Source organism: Hordeum vulgare, chromosome 6H, assembly GCF_904849725.1.
Source record: "Hordeum vulgare subsp. vulgare chromosome 6H, MorexV3_pseudomolecules_assembly, whole genome shotgun sequence".
Taxonomy (NCBI): Eukaryota; Viridiplantae; Streptophyta; class Magnoliopsida; order Poales; family Poaceae; genus Hordeum; species Hordeum vulgare.
The window spans coordinates 251,808,891-251,836,482 of record NC_058523.1 but is presented as its reverse complement, the minus strand read 5'-3'; the positions used below and the strand labels follow the sequence as shown (position 1 = coordinate 251,836,482).

The window sequence follows — 27,592 nt, the reverse complement described above, 5'->3', positions numbered from 1 at the left end:
TTTATTAGTGCATAGTTCTTCCAAACCGCCATGACCCATGAGTCAATCGGCCTGTTTGCAAGGCTGCGGTATATGCCAATCTCGAGGAGGGAGTCTTCCCATCTAATTTTCCCATGCGGGTGTCTTCCACCCATGAATTCAAGATTATGGTGGCCAACATCAAGAATAACGAGGTAAGTCTGTTCTCGGCAGTGGAGGAGATCCTAGGTTGTAAGTCGAGGACCAACAAAGAGGAGCCGAGCACCCTAGTGACGGAAGTATTCAACCTCTTATAGTGAGAAAACGACATCAGGAAGCGTGAAGTGGCATTGCCAATCATGACTTTAGTTACCTGGCGAAAGAAGCTCAGATCACGAGACATCTTTCCACACAACAACGTCTAGGTGATTTGGGTCCCCGAGATCTCTGGAGTTGGTTCAACTGTACATAGAACTGAATCGAAATTCCCAAGTAGAAGAACCGGGCCCAGTTTCAGCAAGTTGTTTAAGGAGGAGGCATATATTATGAGTACGAAGGTATTTGAACCCTAGACCATCTTTTGTGAATGGACACATCGCATCCCAAGTAACCTTGCATTGCCCACCATTAACGTGGCCTTGACCTGTCCAGAAAAAGCTTGAATAGTGTTGATAGGAAGGAGAAGCGTTGGAATAGTGTTGATAGGAAGGAGAAGCGTTGGAATTGCACCTGTAGGTACAGTCCTAAGAGCCGCACACATAAGAATCTGTTATGATCCCACTTCCTCGGCACTTGAATTCACTCGGATTACAAGGATTACAACCGGGAACTAGGGTTCAGAGGGAACAACAGAGGGTTGAGGGGAAGAGGATCGCCGCCGCCGTCGGGTTCTCGTTACTGCCTGCCTCTTGGCGTCGCGGTGGTATCCCACACTTGGGCCAGGTAGCGGCTATTGGGCTTCACTTGGCATCACGGCCTTTCCAGGGCTGCGTCGGTTGGCGCCGCTGGGTCGCCAGGGATGCCTGCAGTTGGGGGCCCAGAGGTAGGTGGCGTAACACTCCCTCGTCCTTGAGACACAGCTTGCCCCTGTTGGATTGCCTAACCCTTTCCATCAGTCCTGACTTTTGGTTGCGTTGTCTAGTGCATGAAGCTTAACATGGTATCAGAGCCTAAGGTCTTGAGTTCAAGTCCTGTCTTTCGTAGTTTATCTAAAAAATTGCTGCTGCCCCCTTTGTCCACGTATAGGCCTCTTGAGCCATACCTCTGAGTCTGTCCACGTGTTTAATTTCCGTGTCACACGTGAGAGGGGATGTTGAAGTGCATATGTGGATTGCCTAGCCTTTTTCATTAGTTCTGACTTTTGGTTGCGTTGGCTAGTACATGAAGCTTAACAACCCCCAAGCTGGTGTCGCCGGGAAGTGTTGCCGGAGCTCGATGCTGTCCTCCCAGGCCGCAAACTCGGCAGGTTGGTCCGTCCAGCTCACCAAGACCTGTGGACGACAGTTGTTGCTGGGCTTGTTCCATGGGAGGGAGTGCCCGACGAAGCTGGGACACATGGAAGACAGGGTGAATTGTACTGGCCTGCGGGAGTTGGTGCTTGTAGGCGACAGCGCCAATGCGTTCCAGAATCTTGAATGGGCCGAAGCAACGGAAAGCCAGCTTCTGGTTGGTGCGAGTCGCCACTGAACGTTGCACATACGGCTGAAGCTTCAAGAAGACCCAGTCATCCATGGAGAAAAAGCGATCATCCATGGAGAAAGAGCGATCGGAACGACGCTTGTCCACTGAGTCCTTCATCCGTTGATGTGCACGCAGCAGGTGTTGACGCACCAGTGCCTCCATCTGCACGCGGTCCGCCAGCCATTTAGACAGATCCGAGAGGTGCATGTGACGGGATCCACAATCCCGAAGAACCGCGACGCATGGCCGTACAACACCTCGAACGGAGTTGTCCCGAGAGTAGTGAGGCGACGTGTTGTACCAAAACTCCGCAAGAGGCAGCCAAGTGCTCCATTTGCTCGGGCAGGAGTTGACGAAGCATCATAGAAAGGTCTCCATGTACTGATTCACTCGCTCCGTCTGGTCATCCATCTGCGGGAGTCGGGCAGTACTCATGCGCAACTTGGTGTGAGTGAGTCGAAACAGCTCCTGCCACAGTGTGCTAGTGAAGACTGGATCACGGTCGGAGATGATCGATTTCGGCAGGCCGTGCAGCTTGTAGATGTTGGCGACGAAGGCCTGTGTCACTTGGAAGGCTGTGAAGGGGTGTGACAAAGAGATAAAGTGCGCGCACCGAAAGAACTTGTCGACCACCAGCAAGATAGAGTTGGCGCTCGAGGAACGTGGGAGGCCCTCAACAAAGTCCATGGAGATCATTTGCGAAGCCTGAGTAGGAACAGGTAGAGGCTCCAGTAAACCGGGGTAATGAACTCTCTTCGGCTTCGCTTGTTTGCATGTCTGGCAAGAGTCCACGAACAGCTTAACGTGGTGTTTGAGCCCGGGCCAGGTGAACAAACGGCAGACTCGGCGATACGTGGCGTTGGAACCAGAGTGCCTGCCAATGGCGCCAGTGTGAAGGGCATTGAGAATCTGTTTTGGAGGTCCACATTGTCTCCTAGTGGGCGTGTTGCTTGATAACACCATCCTGAAGCTGAAATGGGCGAAGCAGAGAGTTGGGTAAGCAGGCGCTGAGCTCGAGGGTCATCCAGGTAGCCCTTTTGGACATCTGCGAACCATGCAGGCACGGCTGTGGTGATTGTGGCCAGGTCACCTTGTGTTGGTCCAGGTTGCCGAGGCAGAGCATCAACCGCTTTGTTATCTGCCCCTTTCTTATAGACAATCTGGTAACGAAGCCCGAGAAGCTTCACCATGATCTTCTGCTGCCATGGTGATATAGCACTTGATAGAGGCGAGGGTGTCCCGATCTTTCGATGAGATGGTGGCTATCGATTTGGTGGAGATGACTTTGACGATCTGACTACAAACATGCACGACGTTGCGCCTTAGCAATCGCTAAACCAACTCCAAGAGGTTATTGACCACGCCGGAGCATGATCAACCTGACCACGAAGGTCTCTTCATGCAAGCAATCGAAGAACAAGCAAGTATATGATAAAAGCAATCTGAATATTGCGAATATAGATGAAGTATTGATAAGGGTGGGGATCCGAAAGCGGTCTTAGTCTGGTCGTTGGACACAAATGAAGTACACGAAGTTGCAATGGCTAACTTTTAACTAAACAAATCCCAAGCAAAAAGCTACTAGGTTGATCTACTTATATAGGAGCAAGGGATGGCGGCCAAGGAGGTGGGAGGACATTCCAAGGCAGCCTAAAACTAACCCTAGGTCGTACAAGGCCTATGGGCCCAATTGGAGGTGGTGCAACACCTTTGGACTTGTTGTTTGACTTGGATTCTGGTGCAACGTCATATTGTTTGGTCGATATCTCTACGCTCAGGACGAATTTGAAGGTGATTCCAATTGGGCCTGAAAGCACATAAAATATACTTTGCAGCCCAAAAAGAATCACGCAATTCGGAGTCCAGATGAAAAAGTTAAAGGCGTTTTGGTACAGGTATGTCTGTGCAGTCCGAATCTGAGTCCAGAACGTGAAAGACTTGGACTCTATCTTCTCTTGGGCTAAAAGTGACGTGAGAGAACTTCTTGAACAACAACTAATTATCTCCTTTGACATGAGAGGACCTCTTGAATAGCATCCAACCATTTCCTCTTCCCTTGTCATCACATGTGTTTCAAGTGTTCGACCATTCTGCATTTAGGCATAAAATAAAAACAGGTGAAGTATTTTTGTTTCGGATAACATAAATAAATTATTGCATGAGTTTTATCAGAAATCACCTCAAATAAATACGCATATGCAATGATTGTGATAATATCAAAGGTAGTCATGTCCTCATCATCCTTCCCTTTTTGAAAATAAAGCCGTCCTCGGCGCTGCTTAATCTGAAATTTGGCTAACAAAAGAGACAAGGTGTACATGTTGTATATGTGATCTATTTTTACTTCCTTGGTTTTTGCACATATGACACATGTATACATGAGTAACTTTCAGATGTTATGAAATATAAAGCCAAAATATTATCACAGAAGGTAGAACGCATGAAAATATTGCAACTCAGTTTGCACATATAAGTGAAGCTTTTATTTACATCAAAAGGTTGACAATGCTCATCACTAAACCATTCCAACATCGGTGAAGAAACTTGAATTGTTTCAAATTAAATGCTACAACAGGCTGAAATAAGCAAACATGCAACATGTCATTTGACATAGAATCATCACCAAGATTGGAGGTCATATCAAAATGATTAAACATTGGCTCAATTATTTTCAAACATATTTGATTCAAATTTGATTTATTCCCTTGTTCACATGGTTCTTTCTCAACAATAGTTAATTCAATGGGTGCACTTAAAATTGTTGATATTGTAGTTGTTTGATCACACGACAAAGTCAAATCATGAACGTAGTTCTCTAAAATAGGTGATGTGATCAAAGTAATAGGTAGCTCATCACATGGTACATTGCAATTGATAAGGCATTCATCATACTCATGTGGAAGTAGAAGACAAGTACCTTTGTCATTACCTCTTATGATCAACTTAGATGATGTAGCCACTCTCGATGGTAACGTGTCACATGGTGAAGGTGATATAACCCTCGCAACAGTTGATGTGGTCGTCATCGTACGCCCAGTAGTTGAAGGAACAACCATATCAACTCTTGGAATAAGCACCTTGCACTCTTTCTCCTTGTGGGCTACACGTTGTTTTATTTCCTGTGCAGCTTTGCAAGCAAGACGAAACAAACGATCCATATGATAACACTTTTCATGAATTAGTATCTCCCGAATATCATGGTTTAATCCTCCCCAAAATCTATCCATAAAATCTTCTTCACTTTCTACTAATGAGGAATGCAACAAGGTTCTTTGTAAATCATCATAATATTTTGTCACGGTGTCGCTACCTTGTTTTAAATGTTGTAACTTTTTAATCATATCACGAGTATAATAAGCAGGAACGAATGTATGTCTCATGGCAAGTTTCAAATCATCCCAAGTAGTAGGTATATAATCAGGGTGTAACCGATAACATCCACTCCACCAAACTGAAGCATAGCCGGTGAAAGAACCAACCGCGACCGTAATTTTCTTTTGTTCAGCAAAATTATGGGAAGCAAATATATCATTTATTTCAAATTCCCATTCAATATATAAAGCAGGTCTAAAACGACCATTAAATGATGGTATAGAAACACTAACCTGATCATGCGCATGTGGATCTCTATGCACCTCTCGTAACGGTTGTTTTGGTGGAACGTCTCTCACAATCGGAGAAGCCCATGGGTTGACAACTCTGGATCCTGTCATGACTAGTAAAAAAAACAAAATCCAAAAATATTGTTCCTATGAACTACTAGGAAGTGGTGGTGGTGGTGTTTCACAAATCCGTCAAGCCAATCTCAAATTCTTACCAGTTCTTACCCAGCAGCAGGTGGTGATCGGCAACCGGTGTAGTCAAAACTCTCAAAGCTTGGATATAGCGATTGCCAGGTGTCGTCAAACACACGATGTAGATGTATGTGGAGCTGGGACGGCTTATAATATATGGTAGCAAAAGATTAGCAATAATCAATTCAGAGATGCAATGTTCAATAAACGCTCAACGACGGTACTGTGCTGGTCCTAGGCTAGATCGTACTAGAAACGCGAGCCTAGAACACTAACGGAGTCACGTCAAAGCACAAATAGCAGCGATGGATGATATGAAGTAGCTCTGGATAGGAAGATATAAGTGAAGATCACAATGGTAGTAAAGATAGTGATGATAAATGACCCCCAAGCAGGATAAACCAAAACTATCTCTAGAACTTCCCTCTTGAAAATATGATGTCAAATTTCTGATATTTTTTCTCAAGAATGCTACTGACTCAAGCTTTCGAATGCAAAAAGAATGACTCAATTCCGATATCATACGAGGACTCAAAAAATTCGGAAACGTACTTGAAAATATTGACAAACTGTGTTCTTGATGTTCGGAGGGCAAAAAGTCCTATTTAGAAGCCGATTTGGAGGTGACAATAATGAACTAGCTTGATGAACTATTCAGATGCAGCTAATCGATAGCTCGAATTTGAGTACTCGTGGAGCCAAAACGGACTTCGTATGAGGAAGATACACCTATTTTACTAAACACCGCGTAAAAGAGTTTTCAATGCGAATTCACATACGGGATTGACTCTAGATAGATCCGAAATTTGTATTTTTTTCTCTCACTTTTTTACTTTTTTTCTCTCACTTTCTTTTTTTTTTTTTTTGCTCTCACTTTTTTTTTCTCTTCTCTCGAACAACCAATTAAGATGCAGATTGGATCAAGCACATATGCGGATGACCTCAAGTATGATAATGACAATGAACAATTGAAGCACGTGGTGAATATTGATGGATGGTGGTGGGCGACAACGGAAGGGATGACGGCAGCGTGGTGGTGGTATATGGCAGCAACGATGAGGATGGTGCGGCGGCGGCGTGACAACTTGTGAACAGAACTCGAAACTCTAAAAGACTAGACGCTAAGACCAGCAACTTGACACGACGATGCAACCGATAATTCAACTATGCAAGCACTAAAAAGAAAATTGCAAAGGCTCAACCTGGCTTGGACAAAGGATGACTAGATCTAACTCTTTTATCTGGTTTTTTCTGGGGTAATAGGTAAGAAAAATAAACCTAATCTAGGGATAACTGGAAATTCTCACCGAGCAACCTGAAAACTGATACCACTTGTTATAGCACTTGATAGAGGCGAGGATGTCCCGATCTTTCGATGAGATGGTGGCTATCGATTTGGTGGAGATGACTTTGACGATCCGACTACAAACGTGCACGATGTTGCGTCTTAGCAATCGCTAAACCAACTCCAAGAGGTTATTGACCACGCCGGAGCACGATCAACCTGACCACGAAGGTCTCTTCCTGCAAGCAATCGAAATACAAGCAAGAATATGATAAAAGCAATCTGAATATTGCGAATATAGATGAAGTATTGATAAGGGTGGGGATCCGAAAGCGGTCTTAGTCTGATCGTTGGACACAAACGAAGTACACGAAGTTGCAATGACTAACTTTTAACTAAACAAATCCCAAGCAAAAAGCTACTAGGTTGATCTACTTATATAGGAGCAAGGGGTGGCGGCCAAGGAGGTGGGAGGACATCCCAAGGCAGCCTAAAACTAACCCTAGGTCGTACAAGGCCTATGGGCCCAATTGAAGGTGGTGCAACACCTTTGGACTTGTTGTTTGACTCGGATTCTGGTGCAACGTCATATTGTTTGGACGATATCTCCACGGTCCGGACGAATTTGAAGGTGATTCCAATTGGGCCCGAAAGCACAAAAAGTCTACTTTGCAGCCCAAAAAGAATCACGTAATTCGGAGTGCGGACGAAAAAGTTGAAGGCGTTTTGGTACAGGTATGTCTGTGCAGTCCGAATCTTAGTCCAGAACGTGAAGGACTTGGACTCTATCTTCTCTCGGACTAAAAGTGACGTGAGAGAACTTCTTGAACAACAACTAGTTATTTCCTTTGACATGAGAGGACCTCTTGAATAGCATCCAACCATTTCCTCTTCCCTTGTCATCACATGTGATTCATACAAGTGTTCGACCATTCCGCATTTAGGCGTAAAATAAAACAGGTGAAGTATTTTTATTCCAGATAACATAAATAAATTATTGCATGAGTTTTATCAGAAATCACCTCAAATAAATACGCATATGCAATGATTGTGATAATATGAAAGGTAGTCATGTCCTCATCACACGGGGGAGCGAATCGCTGGTCTTCAAGATGGATCAAGGTGTGCTGATCTGTATGCACCACAAACTCATCGTTCTAAAGATAAGCGCGCCCGTGATCGACTGCCAATAGGATAGCCAGCCCCTCTTTCTCATAACTGGACAATAGCCGGTTGCGCGACCCAAGAGCATGGCTCAGGAAACCAACGGGGTGTTTGTCCTGCGAGAGAACAACCCCGATGCTGTAATCACACGCATCGTTTTCCAGCTCAAACATCTTGGTGAAGTCTGGAAGAGCAAGCACCGGCTCTGTGTGTTGAGGAACGTCGCATGTGAAACAAAAAATTTCCTACGCACACACAATACCTATCCATGGTGTTGATCATCTACAAGAGGGGAGAGTGATTCTACGTACCCTTGTAGATCGCTAAGCGGAAGCATATATAGTGCGGTTGATGTAGTGGAACATCTTCGCGATCCAAATCGCAACCCGTCCCGCGATCTCATCACGATCCGTCACGCGATTCCATCACGATCCATCCCGATCTAGTACCGAACGGACGGCACCTCCGCGTTCAGCACACGTACAGCTCGATGATGATCACCGCCTTCTTGATCCAGCAAGAGGGGCGGAGAGGTAGATGAGTTCTCCAACACGACGGCGTGGTGGTGGTGAACTAATCCAGCAGGGCTTCGGCAAGCACTGTGGAACTAATCTAGAGGAGAAAACGATCTAGAGAGAGAGGGCAGCCGTGGCTTATTAGGGTTAGGGCTGCCTCTAATACTTTTAGTATATATAGGAGGGAGGGAGGGGAGGAGGTAGCCAAAGGCTCCTTCTTTGGTTCGGCCGAATAGGAGGTGGAGGAGTCCACCTCCAATCCTACTCCAAGTAGGACTCCTCCCACTTGGAATATTCCTCCTCTCCCTTTGGGATTTTCCCCTCTTTGCTCCTTTAGGCCTATTAGGTTCTCTATCGGGTGGGTGGCCCCTCCCGATAAAACCCCGGAACCCATTCGTCACTCCCGGTACTTTACTGGTAATGCCCGAAAACTTTTCGGAAGCCAAATGCAACTTTCCTATATATCAATCTTTATCTCCGGACCATTCCGGAGCTCCTTGTGACGTCCGGAATCTCATCCGGGACTCCGAACAAGTTTCGGTTACCAAACACACATAACTCAATAATACCAAAACGTCATCGAACCTTAAGTGTGCAGATCCTGCGGGTTCGAGAACTATGTAGACATGACCTGAGACACTCTCCGGTCAATAACCAATAGTGGGACCTGAATGTCCATATCGGCTCCTACATATTCTACGAAGATCTTTATCGGTTGAACCTCTATGTCAAGGATTCAGTTAATCCCGTATGCTGTTCCCTTTGTCCTTCGGTATGTTACTTGCCCGAGATTCGATCGTCGGTATCTCTATACCTAGTTCAATCTCGTTACCGGTAAGTCTCTTTACTCGTTCCGTAAAACAAGATCCCGTGACTAACTCCTTAGTCACATTGCTTGCAAGGCTTATTGTGATGTTGTATTACCGAGTGGGCCCCGAGATACCTCTCCGTCATACGGAGTGACAAATCTCAGTCTCGATTCACGCTAACCCAACAGACACCTTCGGAGATACCTGTAGAGCATCTTTATAGTCACTCAGTTACGTTGCGACGTTTGATACACACAAGGTATTCCTCCGGTGTCCGGGAGTTGCATGATCTCATGGTCATACGAACAGATACATTGACATGCAGAAAACAGTAGCAATAAACTGACACGATCGTATGCTACGTTCATAGTTTGGGTCTTGTCCATCACATCATTCTCTTAATGATGTGATCCCGTTATCAAGTGGCAACACTTGTCTATGGCCAGGAAAGCTTGACCATCTTTGATCAACGAGCTAGTCAACTAGATGCTCACTAGGGACAGTGTGTTGTCTATGTATCCACACATGTATTTGAGTTCTCAATCAATACAATTCTAGCACAGATAATAAACGATTATCATGAACAAGGAAATATAATAATAACCAATTTATTATTGCCTCTAGGGCATATTTTCAACACTGTGATGAGGGCATGTTGTAAGGCACGGAAGGAGGCTTCCTCCAAGTCTGTCCAACGAAACACGACATTCTTTTTGAGGAGATTGGTGAGGGGATGGCAGATGACTGCAAAATCCTTGGCAAATTTGCGATAGTAGCCGGCCAAACCCAAAAAACCACGAACTGCTTTGACTGTAGTGGGCACTGACCAGTTTTGGACTGCTGCGATATTCCTGTTGTCCGTACGAACACCACCACCGCTGATTTCATGGCCCAGGTACAACAGTTTGGGACTGGCAAAGGTGCATTTGCTGCGATTCAGCTTGAGGTTGTGGTCATGGAGAAGCTGAAACACTTGGTTCAACAGAGTATGGTGCGTCTCTTCATCGGCGCTGTGGACCAGGATGTCGTCAATAAACACAACACCCCGTGACGAAGCAATGGTGCCAGCACAGTGTTCATACCGCCCTGGAAAGTGGACAGACCCCAGTCACACCATATTTTTTTCGGGAAAGCGCAAAAGCTTTGCGTTTCATTTCATTGAAAAGGAGGATAGTAAAAACTGTACAAGGGTCCGAGCCCGAGGCTCAATCAGAAAGAAAAAACACTAGGCTAGTGAACATCCCAGGTGATCGGCAGAACTACCCCCAGGCCAACAGCCCCAGCCCGAGCCCAAAGGGCTGCCTCCTCTCTGATCCTAGCGGTTAGCATTGCCATGGAGGGCTGTTCGCCGTCGAACACGCAGGAGTTGCGGTGTTTCCAAAGTAGCCACGCCGTCAGGTGGGTGATCGTGGCCAATCCCTTGCGCATGGCCTTGGGTGTCTCTCGCATGGCGTGCAACCACCAGTCATTTAGCGTTGCCTCGTGGTCCGGTGGCCGACATGTCATCCGCAGCCAGGAGAGTGTCTCGTGCCACACCTGTCGTGAGAAGGGGCATGTGACGAGCAGGTGGCGCATAGTCTCGGGCTCCTGGTCGCAGAAGACACAGCGCGGATGATGCTGTAGGCCGTGGCGGCGCAGCCTATCCGCAGTCCAGCACCGGTCCAGGCTGACGAGCCATAGGAAGAACTTCACGCGCGGGGGAGCCCAGCTCCTCCAGGTCAGTTGCGAGGAGTCGCAGGCAACGGAGCCGTGGAAGGTCGCTAGGTAGGCGCTGCGCGCGGAGTATGTTCCGCTCGGGGTCCATCTCCAGATGAGTTGATCCGGCTGGTCGTGGAGCGTGAAGCTTTGGGTGGTGCGCCAGAGCAGCAGGTACTGGCCGATCTCATGAATGCCCAAGTCGCCGCGAATGTCGCGCGCCCAGGCATGGTTCTGGACGCCATCTGCGATGGTGCGCTGCTTGCGCCAATGCTTGGGGACGCAAGCGTAGAGCTGCGGCGCGAGCTCGCTGATGGAGCGGCCGTCAATCCAGCGATCCTCCCAGAATTTGCCCGATCTCCCGTCGCCCACGGCAAGCAAGGTGGAGGCGTAGAACAGGGCGCGCTCCTCGTTGGTGAAGTGGAGATCAAGGCCATGCCAGGCCCTCCTCTCATCGGTGCGGCTAAACCAAAGCCAGCACAGCCGAAGGGCTAGTCCAGCGCGTTCCATGTCCTAGATTCCGAGGCCGCCGAGGGAAAGCGGCCGGCAGACGCGGCGCCAGTTGACGTGGCAGCTGCCACCGTTGGCGGCGGCGCGACCTGCCCAAAGGAATCCCCTCTCGATCTTCTCAATGAGCTTCAAAGTCTTCTTCGGGGGGGGGGGGGGGAGAGGACGAGCAGTTGGTGAATGGGGATTGCGCAGAGTTCGGACTTGACAAGCGCGAGCCGGCCCGCTTTGTTCATGAGGCGGGACTTCCAGTTGGGCAGCATTTCTCCGACCCTGTCGACCAAGGGTTGCAGCTGCGCGTTCGTGCGCCGTCTAATGGTGAGCGGGATCCCAAGGTATGTGATTGGCAGGTCTGCAATCCTGCATCCAAGTGTGGCCGCTACCGTTGTAGAGTCGCCCGGGGCGCAGTTGAGCAAAGTTGCAGAGCTCTTGCTGTAGTTGACGTGGAGGCCCGTAGCTTGCCCGAAGAGCTGCAGGATCGCCATGATCGCGGCCAGATCACTGGGGGAGGGGTGGCAAAACAGTACCACATCGTCCGCGAAGAGCGAGATGATCGGGATGGGGCGGCGTGGGTGGAGGTGCTCCAGGATGTCCAAGGTCGCAGCCCCGCTGGAAGAGGCGGCCCAACGTGTCCACCGCGAGGACGAACAGCTGGGGTGACAGGGGGTCGCCTTGCCTAAGCCCCCTGCGGTGCCAGATGGGGGGGGCCTGGCTCGCCGTTGAGCAGCACCCGAGAGCTTGCGGATGACAGTAAGATGGCCAACCAATCCAAGAACCTGCACCCGAAGCCGTACTGACGGAGAACTTCGAACAGGAAGGGCCATGAGATGGTGTCGAAGGCGCGCGCGAGGTCGAGTTTGAGCAGGATCCTGGGCAAACGCAGCTGGTGCAGGAGGCGCAGCGACTGTCGGACGAGCACGAAGTTGTCGTGCAGGGAACGGCCTGCGATGAAAGCGTTCTGGTTCTTGCTAACCAGCCTGTCGAGCTTTGGGGCTAGGCGGAGCGAGAGCGTCTTGGCGAAGACCCTGGCAGCCAGGTGGATGAGGCTGATGGGGCGGAAGTCGCCGATCGCCTGGGCATACGCGCGCTTAGGGAGGAGGGAGATCATGGCCTGGTTGAGGCGTTGGAATCCTCGGCCCCGAAGCTGATGCAACTGTTGGAACACGGCGATGAAGTCCGGCTTTACAGTGTCCCAGCAAGCGCGGAGAAACTCCGCGGTGAAGCCGTCCGGTCCGGGCGCCTTGCGCGCCGGCATGCACGTGATCGTGTGCCAGATTTCCTCCTCCGGGAATGGGGCGTCGAGGTCATGCAGGCCATGATCCGTCTCGATAAGTGCTCGAGGTTAAGCGCGCACTCGCGGTCTGGGGCCGTGCCAATGAGGTCGTCGAAGTGGCCGAAGACGGCCTGCGCCATCTCGTTCTGCCCCGTGTGGGTCTACTGGCCAGAGGACAGGCTGAAGATGGAGTTCTTCTGGCGCCTGTAAGAGCACTGCCGATGGAAGAAGGCAGTGTTGGCGTCCCCTTCCCTGAGCGATGCAATGCGCGCACGCTGCCGGGCCATCGTGCGCTCGAGAGAGGCGAAGCCCAGGAAGCTGAGTTTCAGACTTTTGTGCAGCCAGACCTCGTGTGGCGAGAGTGTCCGGTCCTCCTGGGCTTTGTCGAAACTGAGGATGAGCACCCTGCATAGCGCGAGCTTGTGCTTTACGTTGCCCACTGATTTGGCACACTAGCTAGTGAGCCTTTTGGCTGTCGCTTGCAGACGCAGCTGGAGGCGACGGAATGGGTCATCGTCGTGCACCAAGGTCCAGGCTAGCGCCACCGTTCCCTGGAATCCGTCAAGGCGCAGCCAGAACTCCTCAAAGCGGAACCTGCGGTGAGCTGGGGGTGTGGGGGAGCAATCCAGCAGGAGGGGACTGTGGTCAGACACCACGGAGGCGAGGCAGCGTAAGTGGCAGTCGCCGACGGCGTCATCCCAGACTGACGTGCACAGGACCCTGTCCAGGCGCACCAGCGTTGGCGGAGATTGCGCGTTCGACCAGGTGTAACGGCGGCCATTGAGGTATACCCGCCAGATCGCTAATGCAACGCCGGAAGCGGCCCATCATTCTCCGGTTAAGGTTCCTGTTGTTCTTATCCTCGTCGCGCAGGATAGGGTTGAAGTCGCCGCAAAGCATCCACGGGCCCGTGCAGTCGTGGCGCACGTCCCGGATCTCCTGGAGGAACGCGACCTTGCCGTCCTCGTTTTGGGGGCCGTAGACAACGGAGATCCACCACGGCGGTATGGCATCACTTTGAACTCGTAGTGACCGTGGTGGGTTTTGAACGCTGTCTTGTGCTCACCCTCGGGTCGCATGCGAATTTGGTGGTAACCGACACGCATGTCCAAACTGGTAAAGAGGCGTGAACCCGCTAATTCATCCAACAGTTCCTCAATGATTGGGAGAGGGTACCGATTTTTGATTGTGATGGTGTTGAGGTGCCGGTAGTCAATGCAAAACCTCCATGTCAAGTCTTTCTTCTGCACAAGGAGAACTGGAGAGGCAAACGGATTGAATGATGCCCTGAGCTAGCATAGCTGCCACTTGGCGCTCAACTTCATCTTTTTGAGCCGGGTTTTGTCTGTAAGGGCGAATGTTGACTGGTCGGGCCCCAGGCACCAGGGGAATGGCATGGTCGAAGGAGTGTTGCGGAGGCAGCCCTGAGGGTTCTTCAAACAACATTGAGCATTGCTCGACCAATTCTGCGATAGCGAGTGGAATAGGAGGTGGATTCTTGTCGGAGCTGACCGAACACAGTTGCACCACACACACCACTGCAGTCTGTTGCAATAAGTCTTGTAATTCATTCTCGGAGATCATGTGACACTGAGTGACATCTGCTTGAGCCCCCGGAGGTGAACTTGCTTCCCTTCGTGCTCGAAATCCATGGTTTTTCCATCCAATGCGCATTCATTGGGCTATGGCGAGCCAACCAGTCAATACCCAGAATAACATCATAGCTGCCCAATGGTAGGATTTTGATGTTAGTCGTGAACTGGGTGCCATGAGACTGCCACTGACAGGCCGGAATTTCTTGGGTATTGTGGAGAACACCCCCATCAGCCACGCGGATTGTGAGAGCGGTACGAGCTGGCTGCACACCGCTGAGATGAACTGCCAGGGGTTGACTGACAAAACTGTGCGAAGAGCCGGAGTCAATCAACATGAGAACCTCCCTTCCTTGCACCCAACCGTGCAAACGCATGGTAGTTGGTGATTCGGCTCCTTCTAGGGTTGCTTTGGACAGAACACAATAGTCAGCCTCGCCTGCGGGAACCTCGTCGGCATCAGCTTGTTGCGGAGGCGACTGCAGCATCTCGATGAGCTCCTCCACCACGTGAAGCTGAACGGTGGGGGCACATCGGTGGTCGTGGCTCCACCGTTCGCCACAGGTGAAGCACAAGCCATTGGCACGCCGGTATGCGCGCAATGCCCCCAGCTTGTTGTCGGGTGCCGCCGAGCGCGAACCTTTAGAAGGTGGCCGGCGATCGTCTTGCTGAGGCGTGGGCGTGATGCCGCTGGGCTTGGCAGGTGGTGGCGGTGGCAGAGGGAAAGCCACGCGAGGAAACGCCCTCGACCTGGATGAAAATGATGCGCCCCAAGTGGGTTTGTCGTCGCGTCGAAGGGCCTCAGCCACCTCTTCCTGCAAACAAGCCAAATCCACAGCAGTATCCAGAGTTTGGGGACGATGCAGTACAACAGCAGCACGAATATCACGATGCAACCCCTCCATAAATTGTGTAACAAAAAATGCAGGGTCCCAAGAGCTATGGTGGGCTAGGAGATTGTGCATCATCTGCGTGAACTGTTCTGCGTATTCAGTAACCGTGCCCGATTGCTTGAGCCGGTTAAACTGTCACAACAAATTTTGAAATTTCTCCCTACCAAACTGGGAAAAAATCGCTGTTGCGAAATCACCCCATTTCTGATAGTGCAAGTGAGCATGTGACGACTGCAACCAGGACAGTGCACCGTTGGTGAAGTACATAACAACACAACTAACCCAGGTATCTGGGCTGAGAGTGCACACGCGGATGTACGCCTCGCATTTGAGCCGCCAAGCACGAGGGTTTGCCCCGTCGAACAGAGGGAAATCAAAACGAGGCGGGGGCGGCAGCCGATGGTACCCACGATCCGCAAAATAAGACTGCTCGCCGGGGTGAGGGAATTCAGACGTACCATGAGCCGGAGGCAACCGCAGGGTGCAGATCTCCCCAAACGATTTCCCCCGTGGGTCGTGATGAACGCCGTGGCCAGCGGGCCCGTGACTCGAGTCACCCTGGTTCGGCGCATCGTTGACGTGAGGGCGGAGCGTGTCCACTGCTTGGGGCAGCAGTGAAGGCAGATCAGCCAAATGCAGGAGCGGGGGCGGCGGCATCTCCTTGGCTCGATCCGTCGGCGCCGTCTCCGTAACCTTGCCGATCTGCGCCCGCAAGGTGCCCACCTGCGATCGGAAATCCTCCACGGACTGCTCGATCGATGGTCGCCACCCCTGCAGCTCAAGGACGACAGGGTGGATGTTGTCGATCTTGGCGGTGAGAGCCACGATCGCCATGGTGAGATCGGCCAATGCCTTGCTTGAGCTTCCATCTCGGTTGCCTTGCCTCGACGCGTTTGGATAATCGACGGAAATCGCCTGGCCAGTGTAGGGGAAGAAAATTTTGGGGGTGGATATGGTGGATCTGGCGGCGGATTTGGTGGATCTAAGGGCTTTGAATACCAATTGTTATGATCCCACTTCCTCAACACTTGAATTCACTCGGATTACAAGGATTACAACTGGGAACGAGGGTTCAGAGGGAAGAACAGGGGCTTGAGGGGAAGAGGATCGCCGCCACCGTCGGGTTCTCGTCAGTGCCTGCCTCCCGCAGGAGGGGGATGGTTGCTGTTAGGAAAGCAACTTGTATTCCCATGAGGCCATAGGCCAGTATATATACATGTACCGGTGGTGGACTCTATGCAGGAAACCCCTTATATATTGGGATAAATACACAAGGGTTCATGACTTATATTATAACTCTAACACCCCCCTCAAACTCATGGTGGATGAACAACACTGAGTTTGGAGAGATAAAAGCGTTGTGCTCTAGTCCGGGCCTTCGTCAGGAAATCCGCCAACTGTAACTCGGAAGGCACATACTGAAGAGCAACAACCTGATCTTGCACAACAGCGCGCACATAGAAAGCATCAACACCAATATGCTTGGTGAGCTCATGCTTCACAGGATCGCGCGCAATGCTAATAGCACCTGTACTGTCAGATAAGAGCAGAGTCAGTGTAGTGACAGAAACACCAAAATCCTTAAGTAACCACCGTAACCAAGTCACCTCTGCCGTCAAAAGAGCCATTGCTCGCAACTCAGCCTCTGCACTCGAACGGGAAACTGCTATCTGTTTCTTCGTCTTCCAGGCAATGAGAGAACCACCAAGAAAAACACAGTAAGCAGAAAGTGAACGGCGATCTGAAGGATCACTAGCCCACGTAGCATCCGAATAGGCCTGAAGCTGTAAAGAACTGGAGCGAGGAAAGAATAGACGGCGAGAGATCGTGCCCCGAAGATATCGGAGAACATGGAGGAGATGACTATAGTGAACCGATGTGGGAGTAGAGACAAACTGACTCGGAATATGAACCGGATAAGAGATATCCGGACGAGTGACAGCTAGATAAACAAAACTGCCAACAAGATGACGATAGCGCGTCGGGTCAGGCAGGGGATCACCATCAGTAGTAGAGAGGTGAACGTTGAGCTCCATAGAAGTCTCAACAATGCGCTCATCAGTAAGAGCAGCACGAGCAAGAAGATCCTGGATATACTTTTCCTGGGATATAAAGAAGCCATCAGAGGTAGAAGAGACTTCAATCCCAAGAAAGTAGCGAAGAGGTCCAAGATCAGACATAAGGAACTGCTCACTAAGACGGGCCTTGACAAAGGCAATATACTCGGGGTCATCCCTAGTGATGACCATGTCATCAACATAGAGAAGAAGAAGAGTCCGACCACGAGGAGAAAGGTGAATAAACAATGTTGGATCATGAACACTGGGTGAAAGACCAGCGGCAGTCACCACAGAGGCAAAACGCTCAAACCAGGCGCGGGGGGCTTGCTTAAGGCCATAGAGAGAGCGACGAAGACGACATACCATGCCATCAGGAACAGAATACCCAGGTGGAGGCTGCATGTACACCTCCTCACGCAGCTCACCATTAAGAAAAGCATTCTTAACATCAAGCTGAGAGATAGACCAGTGGCGTGTAGAGGCCACGGCAAGAAGTGTACGAACAGTGGTCATATGAGCCACAGGAGCAAAAGTCTCGTCATAATCACGACCATGCTCCTGCTGAAAACCACGAGCCACAAGACGAGCTTTGTGGCGCTCAAGAGAACCATCGGAGCGAGTCTTAACCTTGTAGACCCACTTACAAGTGATGGGACGGACTCCGGGAGGAAGGGAAACAAGATCCCACGTACCAGTGCGTTCAAGAGCAGCAATCTCCTCAGCCATGCAAACTGCCATTCAGGATGAACAACAGCCTGATGATAAGTAGTGGGCTCAAGAACAGCAGCTCCAGCGGTGGAAAATCCAAAGCGATCAACAGGCGGACGAGGACGAGAACGCAAGCCATAAGTAGGCTGAGACGAGGATGACGACACATCCACAGAGGCATCCACAGAACTTGAACGACGAGTGTAACACTGAGGAAAAGATGGAACAATGGAAGGAGGAATCGCCAAAATAGAATCGGGGAGTGGCGACGAAGAAGTCACCGGAGATGAAGGTGTAGAATCCGGTGACATGCTAGACGAGGAGACCGTGGAAGATGGTGGCGACAAATCGACTGGAGGTGGAGAAGCAGAGGGAGTGGAACGAGTAGGCAAAGGCTCTACGGGTGTGATAGGTGTGTCAGGAAAAGTGAGAAAAGAGATAGCCTCCATTGAAAAAGTCGAGGAAGATGGGCATGGGTAGAAGGGACGAGACTCATCAAAAGTCACATCCCGAGAGATACGCATCCGACGACCGATAGGATCCCAACAACGATAGCCCTTATGCTCATCACTATAGCCTAAGAAGACACACTCAACAGACTGAGCGGTCAGTTTGGTGCGTTCGCGGGGGGCAAGATGAACATAGCAAACACAACCAAACAAGCGAAGCATCGAATAATCGGGAGAACGATCAAAAAGACGATCGAAAGGAACACCACCCTGTAGAGCAGCGGAAGGCTGGAAATTGATGAGATAGGTGGAGGTGGAGACGGCCTCAGCCCAAAAATGAGGCGGGAGAGAGGCAACAATCATCAATGCACGAGCCGTCTCAAGAAGATGACGATGCTTGCGCTCAGCCACGCCATTCTGAGCGTGAGCACCAGGACAAGAGAATTGAGAGAGAGTCCCTTGCTAAGCAAGAACACCACCCAACATCTTAGACATATACTCGCCAGCGGAGTCAGCACGGAACACACGAATGGGAGAAGAGAACGGAGTATGAACCATGACAACAAAACGCTTATAAATAGACAACACCTTACTACGAGAAGTCATGAAATAAAGCCATGTGTAATGAGAGAAGTCATCTATGAAAATAATATAGTATTTATGACCCCGTTTCGAAGCGAAGGGAGCCGGACCCCATACATCGGAATGAACTAAATCAAAAGGACGCTTAGACACTGACTCACTGTGTGGATATGGTAACTGAATTTGCTTGCCAAGACGACAACGCTGACACTCTAAAGAGGCATCTCCCGAGACAGACCCCAGAAGACCTCGACGAACTAACGACGACAAACGAGAACCACACAGATGACCAAGTCGATGATGCCACTGCTGGAAGGAACCAGTAGCTGAGGCGACCAAAGCGGAAGAACTGGCGGTAGAGTGGGCAGCGGAGGGAACATGAAGCCAGTCCAACTCCCAAAGACCCTCAGAATCACGGTGGCGAGGACCAGCCCCAACCAGAGTGTGCGTGTGACGGTCCTGGGCAGAACAAGAGTCAAGGTCAAGGATGACACGACAACCAGAATCAGCAAGTTGACCAGCGGAAAACAGATTCATGGTAAGTCGAGGAACATGAGCAACATCAGGAACAGAATAAGGAGTGGTAAGATTGCCTCTACTAACGACAGAAAGGGGAGTACCATCAACGATGAGGACATGAACAGGAGAATCAAGCGATCGAAGAGAGGACAGAGTGGAAGAAGTAGAAGTCATATGAAAGGAAGCTCCAGAGTCCAGAACCCATGGGGATGTACCTGACTGTGTAGAAGGTGGTTGCTCAGTGTGGGAAGCCTTAGTCACAGAACCAGCAGCACGCGTCGAGGAAGAACCCGAAGCAGCGAGCAGACGCTTAAGTCTCAGAATATCCTGCTCAGTCAAAGCGATGGCTGAAGCTGTCGAGGTAGATGACGAGGTCTCTGTAGATGATGAGCGCGCCTTGCGCAAATGTTTCTTCTTCGTGTAGCAGTTGGACTCAATATGACCATCATTGTTGCAGTAGCCACAGTGTGGACGGGGGCGACCTGAGCCTCCAGAAGGTGTGGGCAAGAGCGGCGGAGTACTCGAGCGAGAAGGGGTCGGTGCAGTAGATGGCTTAGAAGTAGCCCGAGCAGCGAGTACCGAGGGAACCTCCTGCAAACCAGCACCACGTAAGCGAGTCTCCTCAGCACGAATCTCAGAAAGCGCCTCCATGAGAGAGATACGGCCACGAGCAAACAACTGAGCACGCCCGGGCTCAAACTCCTTACGGAGCCGAGACAGGAACTCGTAGACGCGATGAAACTCCAAATCGGCCTGGACAGCTTGGCAACAGGGGCAAGTACGACAACCAGCACTGTGGAGAGAATCAAGCTGGCGCCAGATAGCAGAACTCTATGCATAAAAGTCGTCAACAGTAGAGTCACCCTGCTGAAGAGCATGCTCCTGACGGACCATAGAGAGGTATAAGGCATCACCCGAGGGCTCATAGCGCTGACGAAGGCGAGTCCACATCTCAAACACAGTAGGAAGGCCCAGAAACTCAGAGGCAAACTGAGGCAGAACGCAAGCAGTGAGAACAGCCGCCGCACGAGCATCATCATCAAGCCACTGGGTGTAAGCAGACAGAGCACCATGATACGTCTGAAGAGCCTCCTCATAAGCCAAAACCTTCTCATCATAAGCACGAATGGCGGCCTCATCAGCAAGCTTAGCCGTATCCTTTGCGGCCTGAGGAGCATCCGTAGGAAGAGCCGGTGGGGTCGGCGGAGTGGGAGCCACGGGAGGAACCGGACATGGCGGACAACAGACCTCGCCAGAAAGAAAACCCCATAGGCGGATGCCACGCATGTGAATGCGCATGAAGCCAATAAACTCGGTGTAATTAGTGCCATCACAGATCACCGGACAACGAGGAACAGTAACGGAGCCGGATGAAGCAGACATTTTTTTTTTTGATATTTTTTTTTGATATTTTTGGAACTCAGTCAACGAACCGCGTCAGACAGCACAACTCGATCTGGCCAGATGGGGTGTCAGATCTGGTGATGGGAGAGACGCCTCGATCTGGGAACCGCTGGTATCTGGCGATGGGGAGCTGCCTCGATCTGGCTGGGTCTCTGGATCCGTATCGCTCCAGAGAGCAACGAGACCAGCGGCTGGATCGCGTACTGATGGGGGAACAGAGAGCAACGAGACCAGCGAGTGGATCCTGGCGCGTTGCGTACTGATGGGGAACCGCCTCGATCTGGGAACCGCCTCGATCTGGAGCGATGCGGATCCGGAGAGCAACGAGACGAGCGGCTGGATCCTGGCGCGAGTCGATCTGGAGCAACGCCCTCCGCCCCGACTGGAGATTGGAGCCGCCTCGACCGAAAACCTTCACGTGAGAGCGGGACGAGACGAGCGGAGCAGACGAGATGAGCGGACGGGGTCGACGCGATGCAGCGAGAATCTCACGACGAGGCGAGCGGGACGAGGGCCGGCACCAGAGGGGGAAGATTAGATCGGGAAGAGCACGAGTTGCGCGTGCGAAAAAAGAACCTAGGCTCTAATACCATGTTAGGAAAGCAACTTGTATTCCCATGAGGCCATAGGCCAGTATATATACATGTACAGGTGGTGGACTATATGCAGGAAACCCCTTATATATTGGGATAAATACAAAATGGTACATGACTTATATTATAACTCTAACAGTTGCTACTTAACCCTCTTGGCGTCGCGGTGGTATCCCACACTTGGGCCAGGTAGCGGCTGTTGGGCTTCACTTGGCGCCGCGGCCGTTCCCGGGCTGCGTCGGTTGGTGTCGCTGGGCCGCCAGGGATGCCTGCAGTTGAGGGGCCAGAGGTAGGTGGCGTAACAGAATCGCCTACGGTCAATCGAGAGAAGACTTCTACGCCAACCCGCCAGCTGTTTATCTTCCTTGTAGATCAAAGGGTGGAAGGCCGTGATCTTAAATTTGGAGGTTGACACAGCCAACCCCAAGTATTTTTGAGGAAAAGATGAAATCGAGCCGCTTTAACTAGACGCCAAAGATATGGCCAAGTCATGGTAAACCTATATAGGAACAAAGCTACTCTTGTCAAAGTTAATATAGAGACCGGTTGCTTTGGAGAACCCAAGTAGGATAGATTTGAGGTGTCGGACTCCTGGCACGCCTTGAGGACAATAAGTGTGTCATCTGCGAATTGAGTGACCGGGCATGTGAGAGAATCATCCAACGGATGTGAGAGAAGATTATAAGAGCTAGCTTCAAGAAACACCCCTCGGAGTACGTCGGCGACAATAATAGAAATGAAGAGAGATAGAGGGTCACCCTGGTGAAGGCCACCACAATACTTGATCCAGGGGCCTGGTTTACCATTAAGTAAAATCACAGATTGACTCGAGGAATTTAGGTTTGAGATCCAGCCGCACCAATTGTCGTGGGGGATCAGAGCACCTATGGGACCTAGAGGCGTCCCTTGTGGTTCGGCGGGGGAGACAGATGCACCAAGAGCAAACCAAACGGCCGGCACAATGGGGACGATTTACCTAGGTTCGGGCCGCTACTGAAGCGTAATACCCTACTCCTGCTTTGTGTGTATTTATTCGATGACAAATGATGAACTGCTAGGTATGTCTTGGCTGACTGACTAGCTATCCTCCCCTCTCGTGCATGCCCAGGGCCTCCTTTTATAGGTCTAAGGGGTCACCAACAGTGGCAGCACAGGGTCCTCACGGGGTGCATAGTAAAACAGTGCACCCACGAGATGTACAGCTAAATACAGTGCCTCTAGCGTCTAAGCAGACACATTTAATGCTTCGTCAGGTGTCCCAAAGATGGGACAGGGGCTCGTCTCTTCGGCACTATTCTCCCCGGATACCGCTCGACACGCGTTGCGCGAACCGACACATATCAATTGGCGAGGGGCAGCTGGCCACTGCGCTGGCACAGGGGCGAGTCGGGATCCTGCGGGGGACGAGCCGCATTGGAGCGTTGCTAACTCTCCCGGCAAGGGCCTTGCCGGGGCTTCGTTGGCCTCCCTTGGCAAGAGTCTTGCCGGGGGCTATGTCTTCAGTCTTCTGGGCTTGTGGGTTTGGGTGTCTTTGTGCTAGTCTCCCGCGGGCTCCGGCAAGCCTTGCCACGGATGTGGCTCTAACTGCCTGTGCACCAGTATGGGGCATCAAAGGCCCAAACTTTGGTTAACCGACACCAATGCTCGGGGAAACCTTTGGCCTTTAGAACCTCAACCAGCGCATGCCAAGACACCAACTCGAAAGCTGTTCGTCTAGTTGGATCAGTTTGATTTTTTTTACCAAGAGGGCAGGAGGGTTGCCTTTCCGTGAATAGAAAGAGTTTATGTAAGAATTAGTCTCGTTTAAAGGGCAATGGGAGCTCAGATCCCTGCCCACATATGGAACTACTTAGTTACTGATAAATACTCCCTCAGTTGCTTTTTTGTTTTGCGCGTAAGATGAAACATGGATACCAAGGAGCTAGATGATTTTGCCCCTGCATTTCCGCTGGATGCGCCAATAAATTCGCACGATTCCTCGCTCTCCACATTTGCTTCCCACCACGCGAGCCTCTGCACTCTGCATATGGCCGCATGCTCGTGCTGCTTAGGCCCACACGATCCTCTCAGCCTATTAGGAGCACACATGCATAATCGTGCATCAGATAAGAGCAGTTTGCGCCAAAATTTTCATTTGGAATGGAACTGTGAGGAAGATGTAGAATGCGAGTGTGCCAGAGTTAATAGAATGCGAGTCTGCCCACCTGCGAAATTGTACTCATGGGAAGAAAAAAAAAGGAGTGCCAACAAACTAAGCAGCCATCTATAAAATCCATTTTCATTACTGGAGCAGACTTCTCTCTTCTAGCACCAACAAAACATAACCAGAGTTAATAAAATCGTGTTTATCGAGAAAAATAATGATTCATATGTTGGTGAAAATCTAATTTTCCTTTTTACCCCCTTTTTGATTTAATCTAGAGCCATATCAGTTATTGATATGACTGGTTCAAAAACTGCAGTGACTTTGTATGACCATGATGAATGCAGCTATTGCTCTCTTCTGAAAACTGGATCATTTTGTAGTTAATCATATTTTGGTTTTCTTGACAGATGTCGGAGTTACTTAATCAGAAATCCTCAGTCCAAGGGAAAGTTCCTTCAGGCTATTTCAATGCACTTTTTGATTTAATGGGGGTTTGGTTGACAGATGCCAAAGAGATTAAGCATCTTGCTTTTGACGGCTATTTTATTTCGTTGTTCAACTTGAATCTAAAAGCTTCTCCGTTGGTTCTTTGCGATGAAGTCAAAAAAGCTGTTCCATCCAAGTGGGATCCTGTAGCATTATCTTGGTAATAAAACACTTTGGTAACTCTGTTTTATATTCTCTAATTGACTTATTTTCCATCGATTAACTATATATATTCATCTGACTAGAAATTCTATGAACCACGTCACCTACTTCACCCATATGATACCTATACCGCCATACGAAATAGCTTATATGTACCCAAATAAATATTAAAATAACTTACTTTCCATCAGTTAACTAGATATATTCGTCTGACCGGAAATTCGATGTACCACATCACTTACCTCACCCATACGACACCTTACATGTACCCAAATAAATATTAAAATAGAAAAGATACATGATCTCTCATCTTTTGATTTTTCTCAGGTTTATCAAAACTTATGGGACACACATAATTGTTGAAATGGCAGTTGGAGGTCAGGATGTCATATGTGTTAAACAAAGTCATTCTTCAACTATTTCATCTGCTGAACTTAAGTTACATCTGGAAGATCTTGGAGATTTTCTATTCTCTGATGGAAAAAACCTCTCCCCCATACATCGTAAGACCAAGGATGGCAAGAGCAAGGTATACATACTCCTACCCTGAGCCGGTCAGCCCATGTTTCTGTATGTTGTATGAAATTTAGCTAACTTGAGTCATATCATTGTAGGTGCCTGATGTTTTTGTCAGGATAGTACAGCAGCCTAATAACCTACATCTTTCCAGCTACTCAGAATCATCAACCAAAGACGTAAGTTTTTCCTACCTTACTGTGCCAATCGGCTCTAAAGTTCTCTGTATGCTTTAACATAACTTTTTGTCCAAATAGGGTCTGACAATTACATGTTCAAAAAGGGGTGGAGATGTACGTATACCCAGTCACTCCAAGTGGTTACAAACAGTTCCGAAGAACCCTGACGCTATAATGTTCAAATTTGTTCCTATTACCTCTCTTCTTACTGGCATTCCTGGTAGTGGTTACCTCAGCCATGCCATCAATTTATATCTTCGCTGTAAGTCTTGGAGGCATTTTTCTTCTTAAATTCTTGTTGCATTTTGCCAAGCAAACTCTGAACACTGTCCCCATGATTATTTGTTCAAATTAACTGCATTGTGATGGTCTAACTCAAGCATGATAGTTGCTTAAGTTAATTCTTATAAAGTTGACTTACCTCTCAGATAAACCCGATCTTGACGATTTACAACATTTCTTGGAGTTTCAAGTGCCTCTGCAATGGGCACCTGTGTTCAATGTGCTTGTCCTTGGGCCCCAGAAGAGAAAAGGCTCTTACCCTTCATTGCAGTTCAGATTCCTTGGCCCCAAACTTCGAGTTAACACTTCCCAGGTACCAGATTGTGTATTTCCATAGTTGGTCCATTTAGGTAGAGTCTTAATTCCCAGTTATCTGCTGAGAAAGATTGGATTGAAGTACCAATACTACTTTCCAACAAAGTCGAGCTTCCATCTATTAATTAACATTTGTATTTATTGTTCCAGGTATCTAGCGCCCAGAAACCTGTAGTCGGCCTTCGGTTATATCTTGAGGGTAGGAAGTGCAATCAGTTGGCCATCCATGTCCAGCACCTCTCTAGTGTCCCAAGCATGCTTGGAGACTCGATGGCATCTTCAATGTCTGAGTGGCGCGAGTCGGAAGATACTGATCCAGGGTACATTGAGGCCATCCAGTGGAATAGTTACTCATGCATTTCTACATCTGTTGTCAAGTACAACTGCGAGTGGAGTAAGAGAGTTTCTGGTGGAGTTTTCATCGTCACTGGTGCCCAGCTCTTCACAAAGGGAACCTGGGCAAGGAAGGTGCTCCATCTGCGGCTCCTCTACACACACATCCCAAACTGCACCATACATAAATCTGAGTGGACCCGAGCACCAGCAGCATCTCAAAAGGGAAGCTTTTTTACAACAATAAGCACAACTCTAAGCTCTCCTTTCATGCATCGCAACGCGCAGCCTGCCCAGAAGCATGAGCCGGCACAGCTGAATTCAGGCATTTACCCTGATGGTCCACCGGTTCCTCTTCAGTCGAGGAAGCTCCTGAAGTTTGTTGACATGTCGGAGGTGGTGAAGGGGCCGCACGATGTCCCTGGGCACTGGCTGGTGACTGCTGCGAAGCTTGTGAAGGAAGCTGGCAAAATTGGATTGCATGTGAAGTTTGCCCTGCTCAACTATGATGGTACAGAACAACCGAATGGAAGTAACATGAGCTATCACTGTAAATAGCACAGGTGATTGTTGATCTTTGTACTCCATGCAGTATCATGAGCTATCATGGAGTTGATGGCAGGATTTTGGAAGCAACGTTAGGATAAGAAATTGTTACATATTTTTTTGGGCCTATAGAAATGTATAGAGGACACAAACAGTAAACGTAAGAACCTTGTATTGCAAATTCTCAGTTCTTGTACCCCCTCTCGTCCCATAATGTAAGACGTTTTTTGTAGTGTCAAAAAAAGTCTTACATTATGGGACGAGGGGGTAGTCAATAGATTTGTGTAGTCAACAGCTAAAGAGCAGTTGGAGATTTGTGTAGTTAACAGCTAAAGAGCAGTTGGATTCTGGTAATGCAAGGAGAATGTAGGATCACTTGGATCTCTTCGTCTAGATTGCTTGCTTGCTTCGCACAAAGATGCGTTTTAGTGTTTGCTGATCTGTTACAATGTTGAATAAGAAAAAAGTAAAAGAAACTACGTGCATCTCATCTAAGATAGGCGCCACCATCGATCTTGAATTGTGACTTAAATTCCAGAAATGGACCAACTTCAGACAATTTGTTTCCATGCCAACCTTGGAGTGGCCTCTCAAACTTGCAAAGAGGACCCCTCGTGCTTTCACTATGAGAGGATCTATGACCCCGCTGTAAGGTTGGCACCAGGCAGCCACAAACCCTTGGTGAGTTTTGGCAACTCATCCACCACCCCAGCCAGCCTCCATGGCGATGCTGGCGTCGACATCTTCCTTTTCAGGTGGGCGCCGACCATGCCCAGGAAGAACTCTAGCATGTCGCGTCATGATCCAGCAAAGCTAGTGCATCTCGTGTCATGATCAAAAACTGAACTGGTTTTGTTGATCCCCCATCATGTGCGAGATTGTTGTGGGAAGTCCAAATAGCCCACATAATAGAGTTCAACTTTGCCCTATGAGGGTCATTGAATCGAGGATCACATAGAATGTCCTTCCAAGTGAGGGGATGTAGATCCGACCGCCTGATATCCAATCATTCCGGGGCTGCGTTTCAGAATTTCATCGCATGGGAGCAAAGCAACAACGCATGCAAAGTGTCTCATCCGGATCCATGCAAAGCTTACATGTGCTATCCATTGAGATGTGGCGATACTTGAGCAGAGATTCAACTGGG

At 49.5% G+C, this 27,592-nt stretch overlaps 2 protein-coding genes across 2 annotated transcripts in view; one reads left to right on the top strand and one right to left on the bottom strand.

The window, feature by feature from the left end:
- The window catches only part of LOC123401893 (MACPF domain-containing protein At1g14780-like), a 36,940-nt gene extending 10,102 nt beyond the window's left edge, over nt 1–26,838 (top strand). Inside the window, exons 2-7 of the mRNA XM_045095752.1 lie at nt 24,034–24,272; nt 24,602–24,803; nt 24,889–24,969; nt 25,048–25,231; nt 25,398–25,564; nt 25,717–26,838. Coding sequence (XP_044951687.1) covers nt 24,034–24,272; nt 24,602–24,803; nt 24,889–24,969; nt 25,048–25,231; nt 25,398–25,564; nt 25,717–26,457 — 1,614 coding nt within the window. The 3' untranslated portion in view covers nt 26,458–26,838. The remainder of the gene's footprint in view (nt 1–24,033; nt 24,273–24,601; nt 24,804–24,888; nt 24,970–25,047; nt 25,232–25,397; nt 25,565–25,716) is intronic.
- On the bottom strand, nt 15,301–15,999 carry LOC123401894. Its single transcript, XM_045095753.1, has one exon. The coding sequence runs from the start codon at nt 15,997–15,999 to the stop codon at nt 15,301–15,303; it is 699 nt and encodes a 232-aa protein (XP_044951688.1).
- Nucleotides 26,839–27,592: the final 754 nt, after the last annotated feature.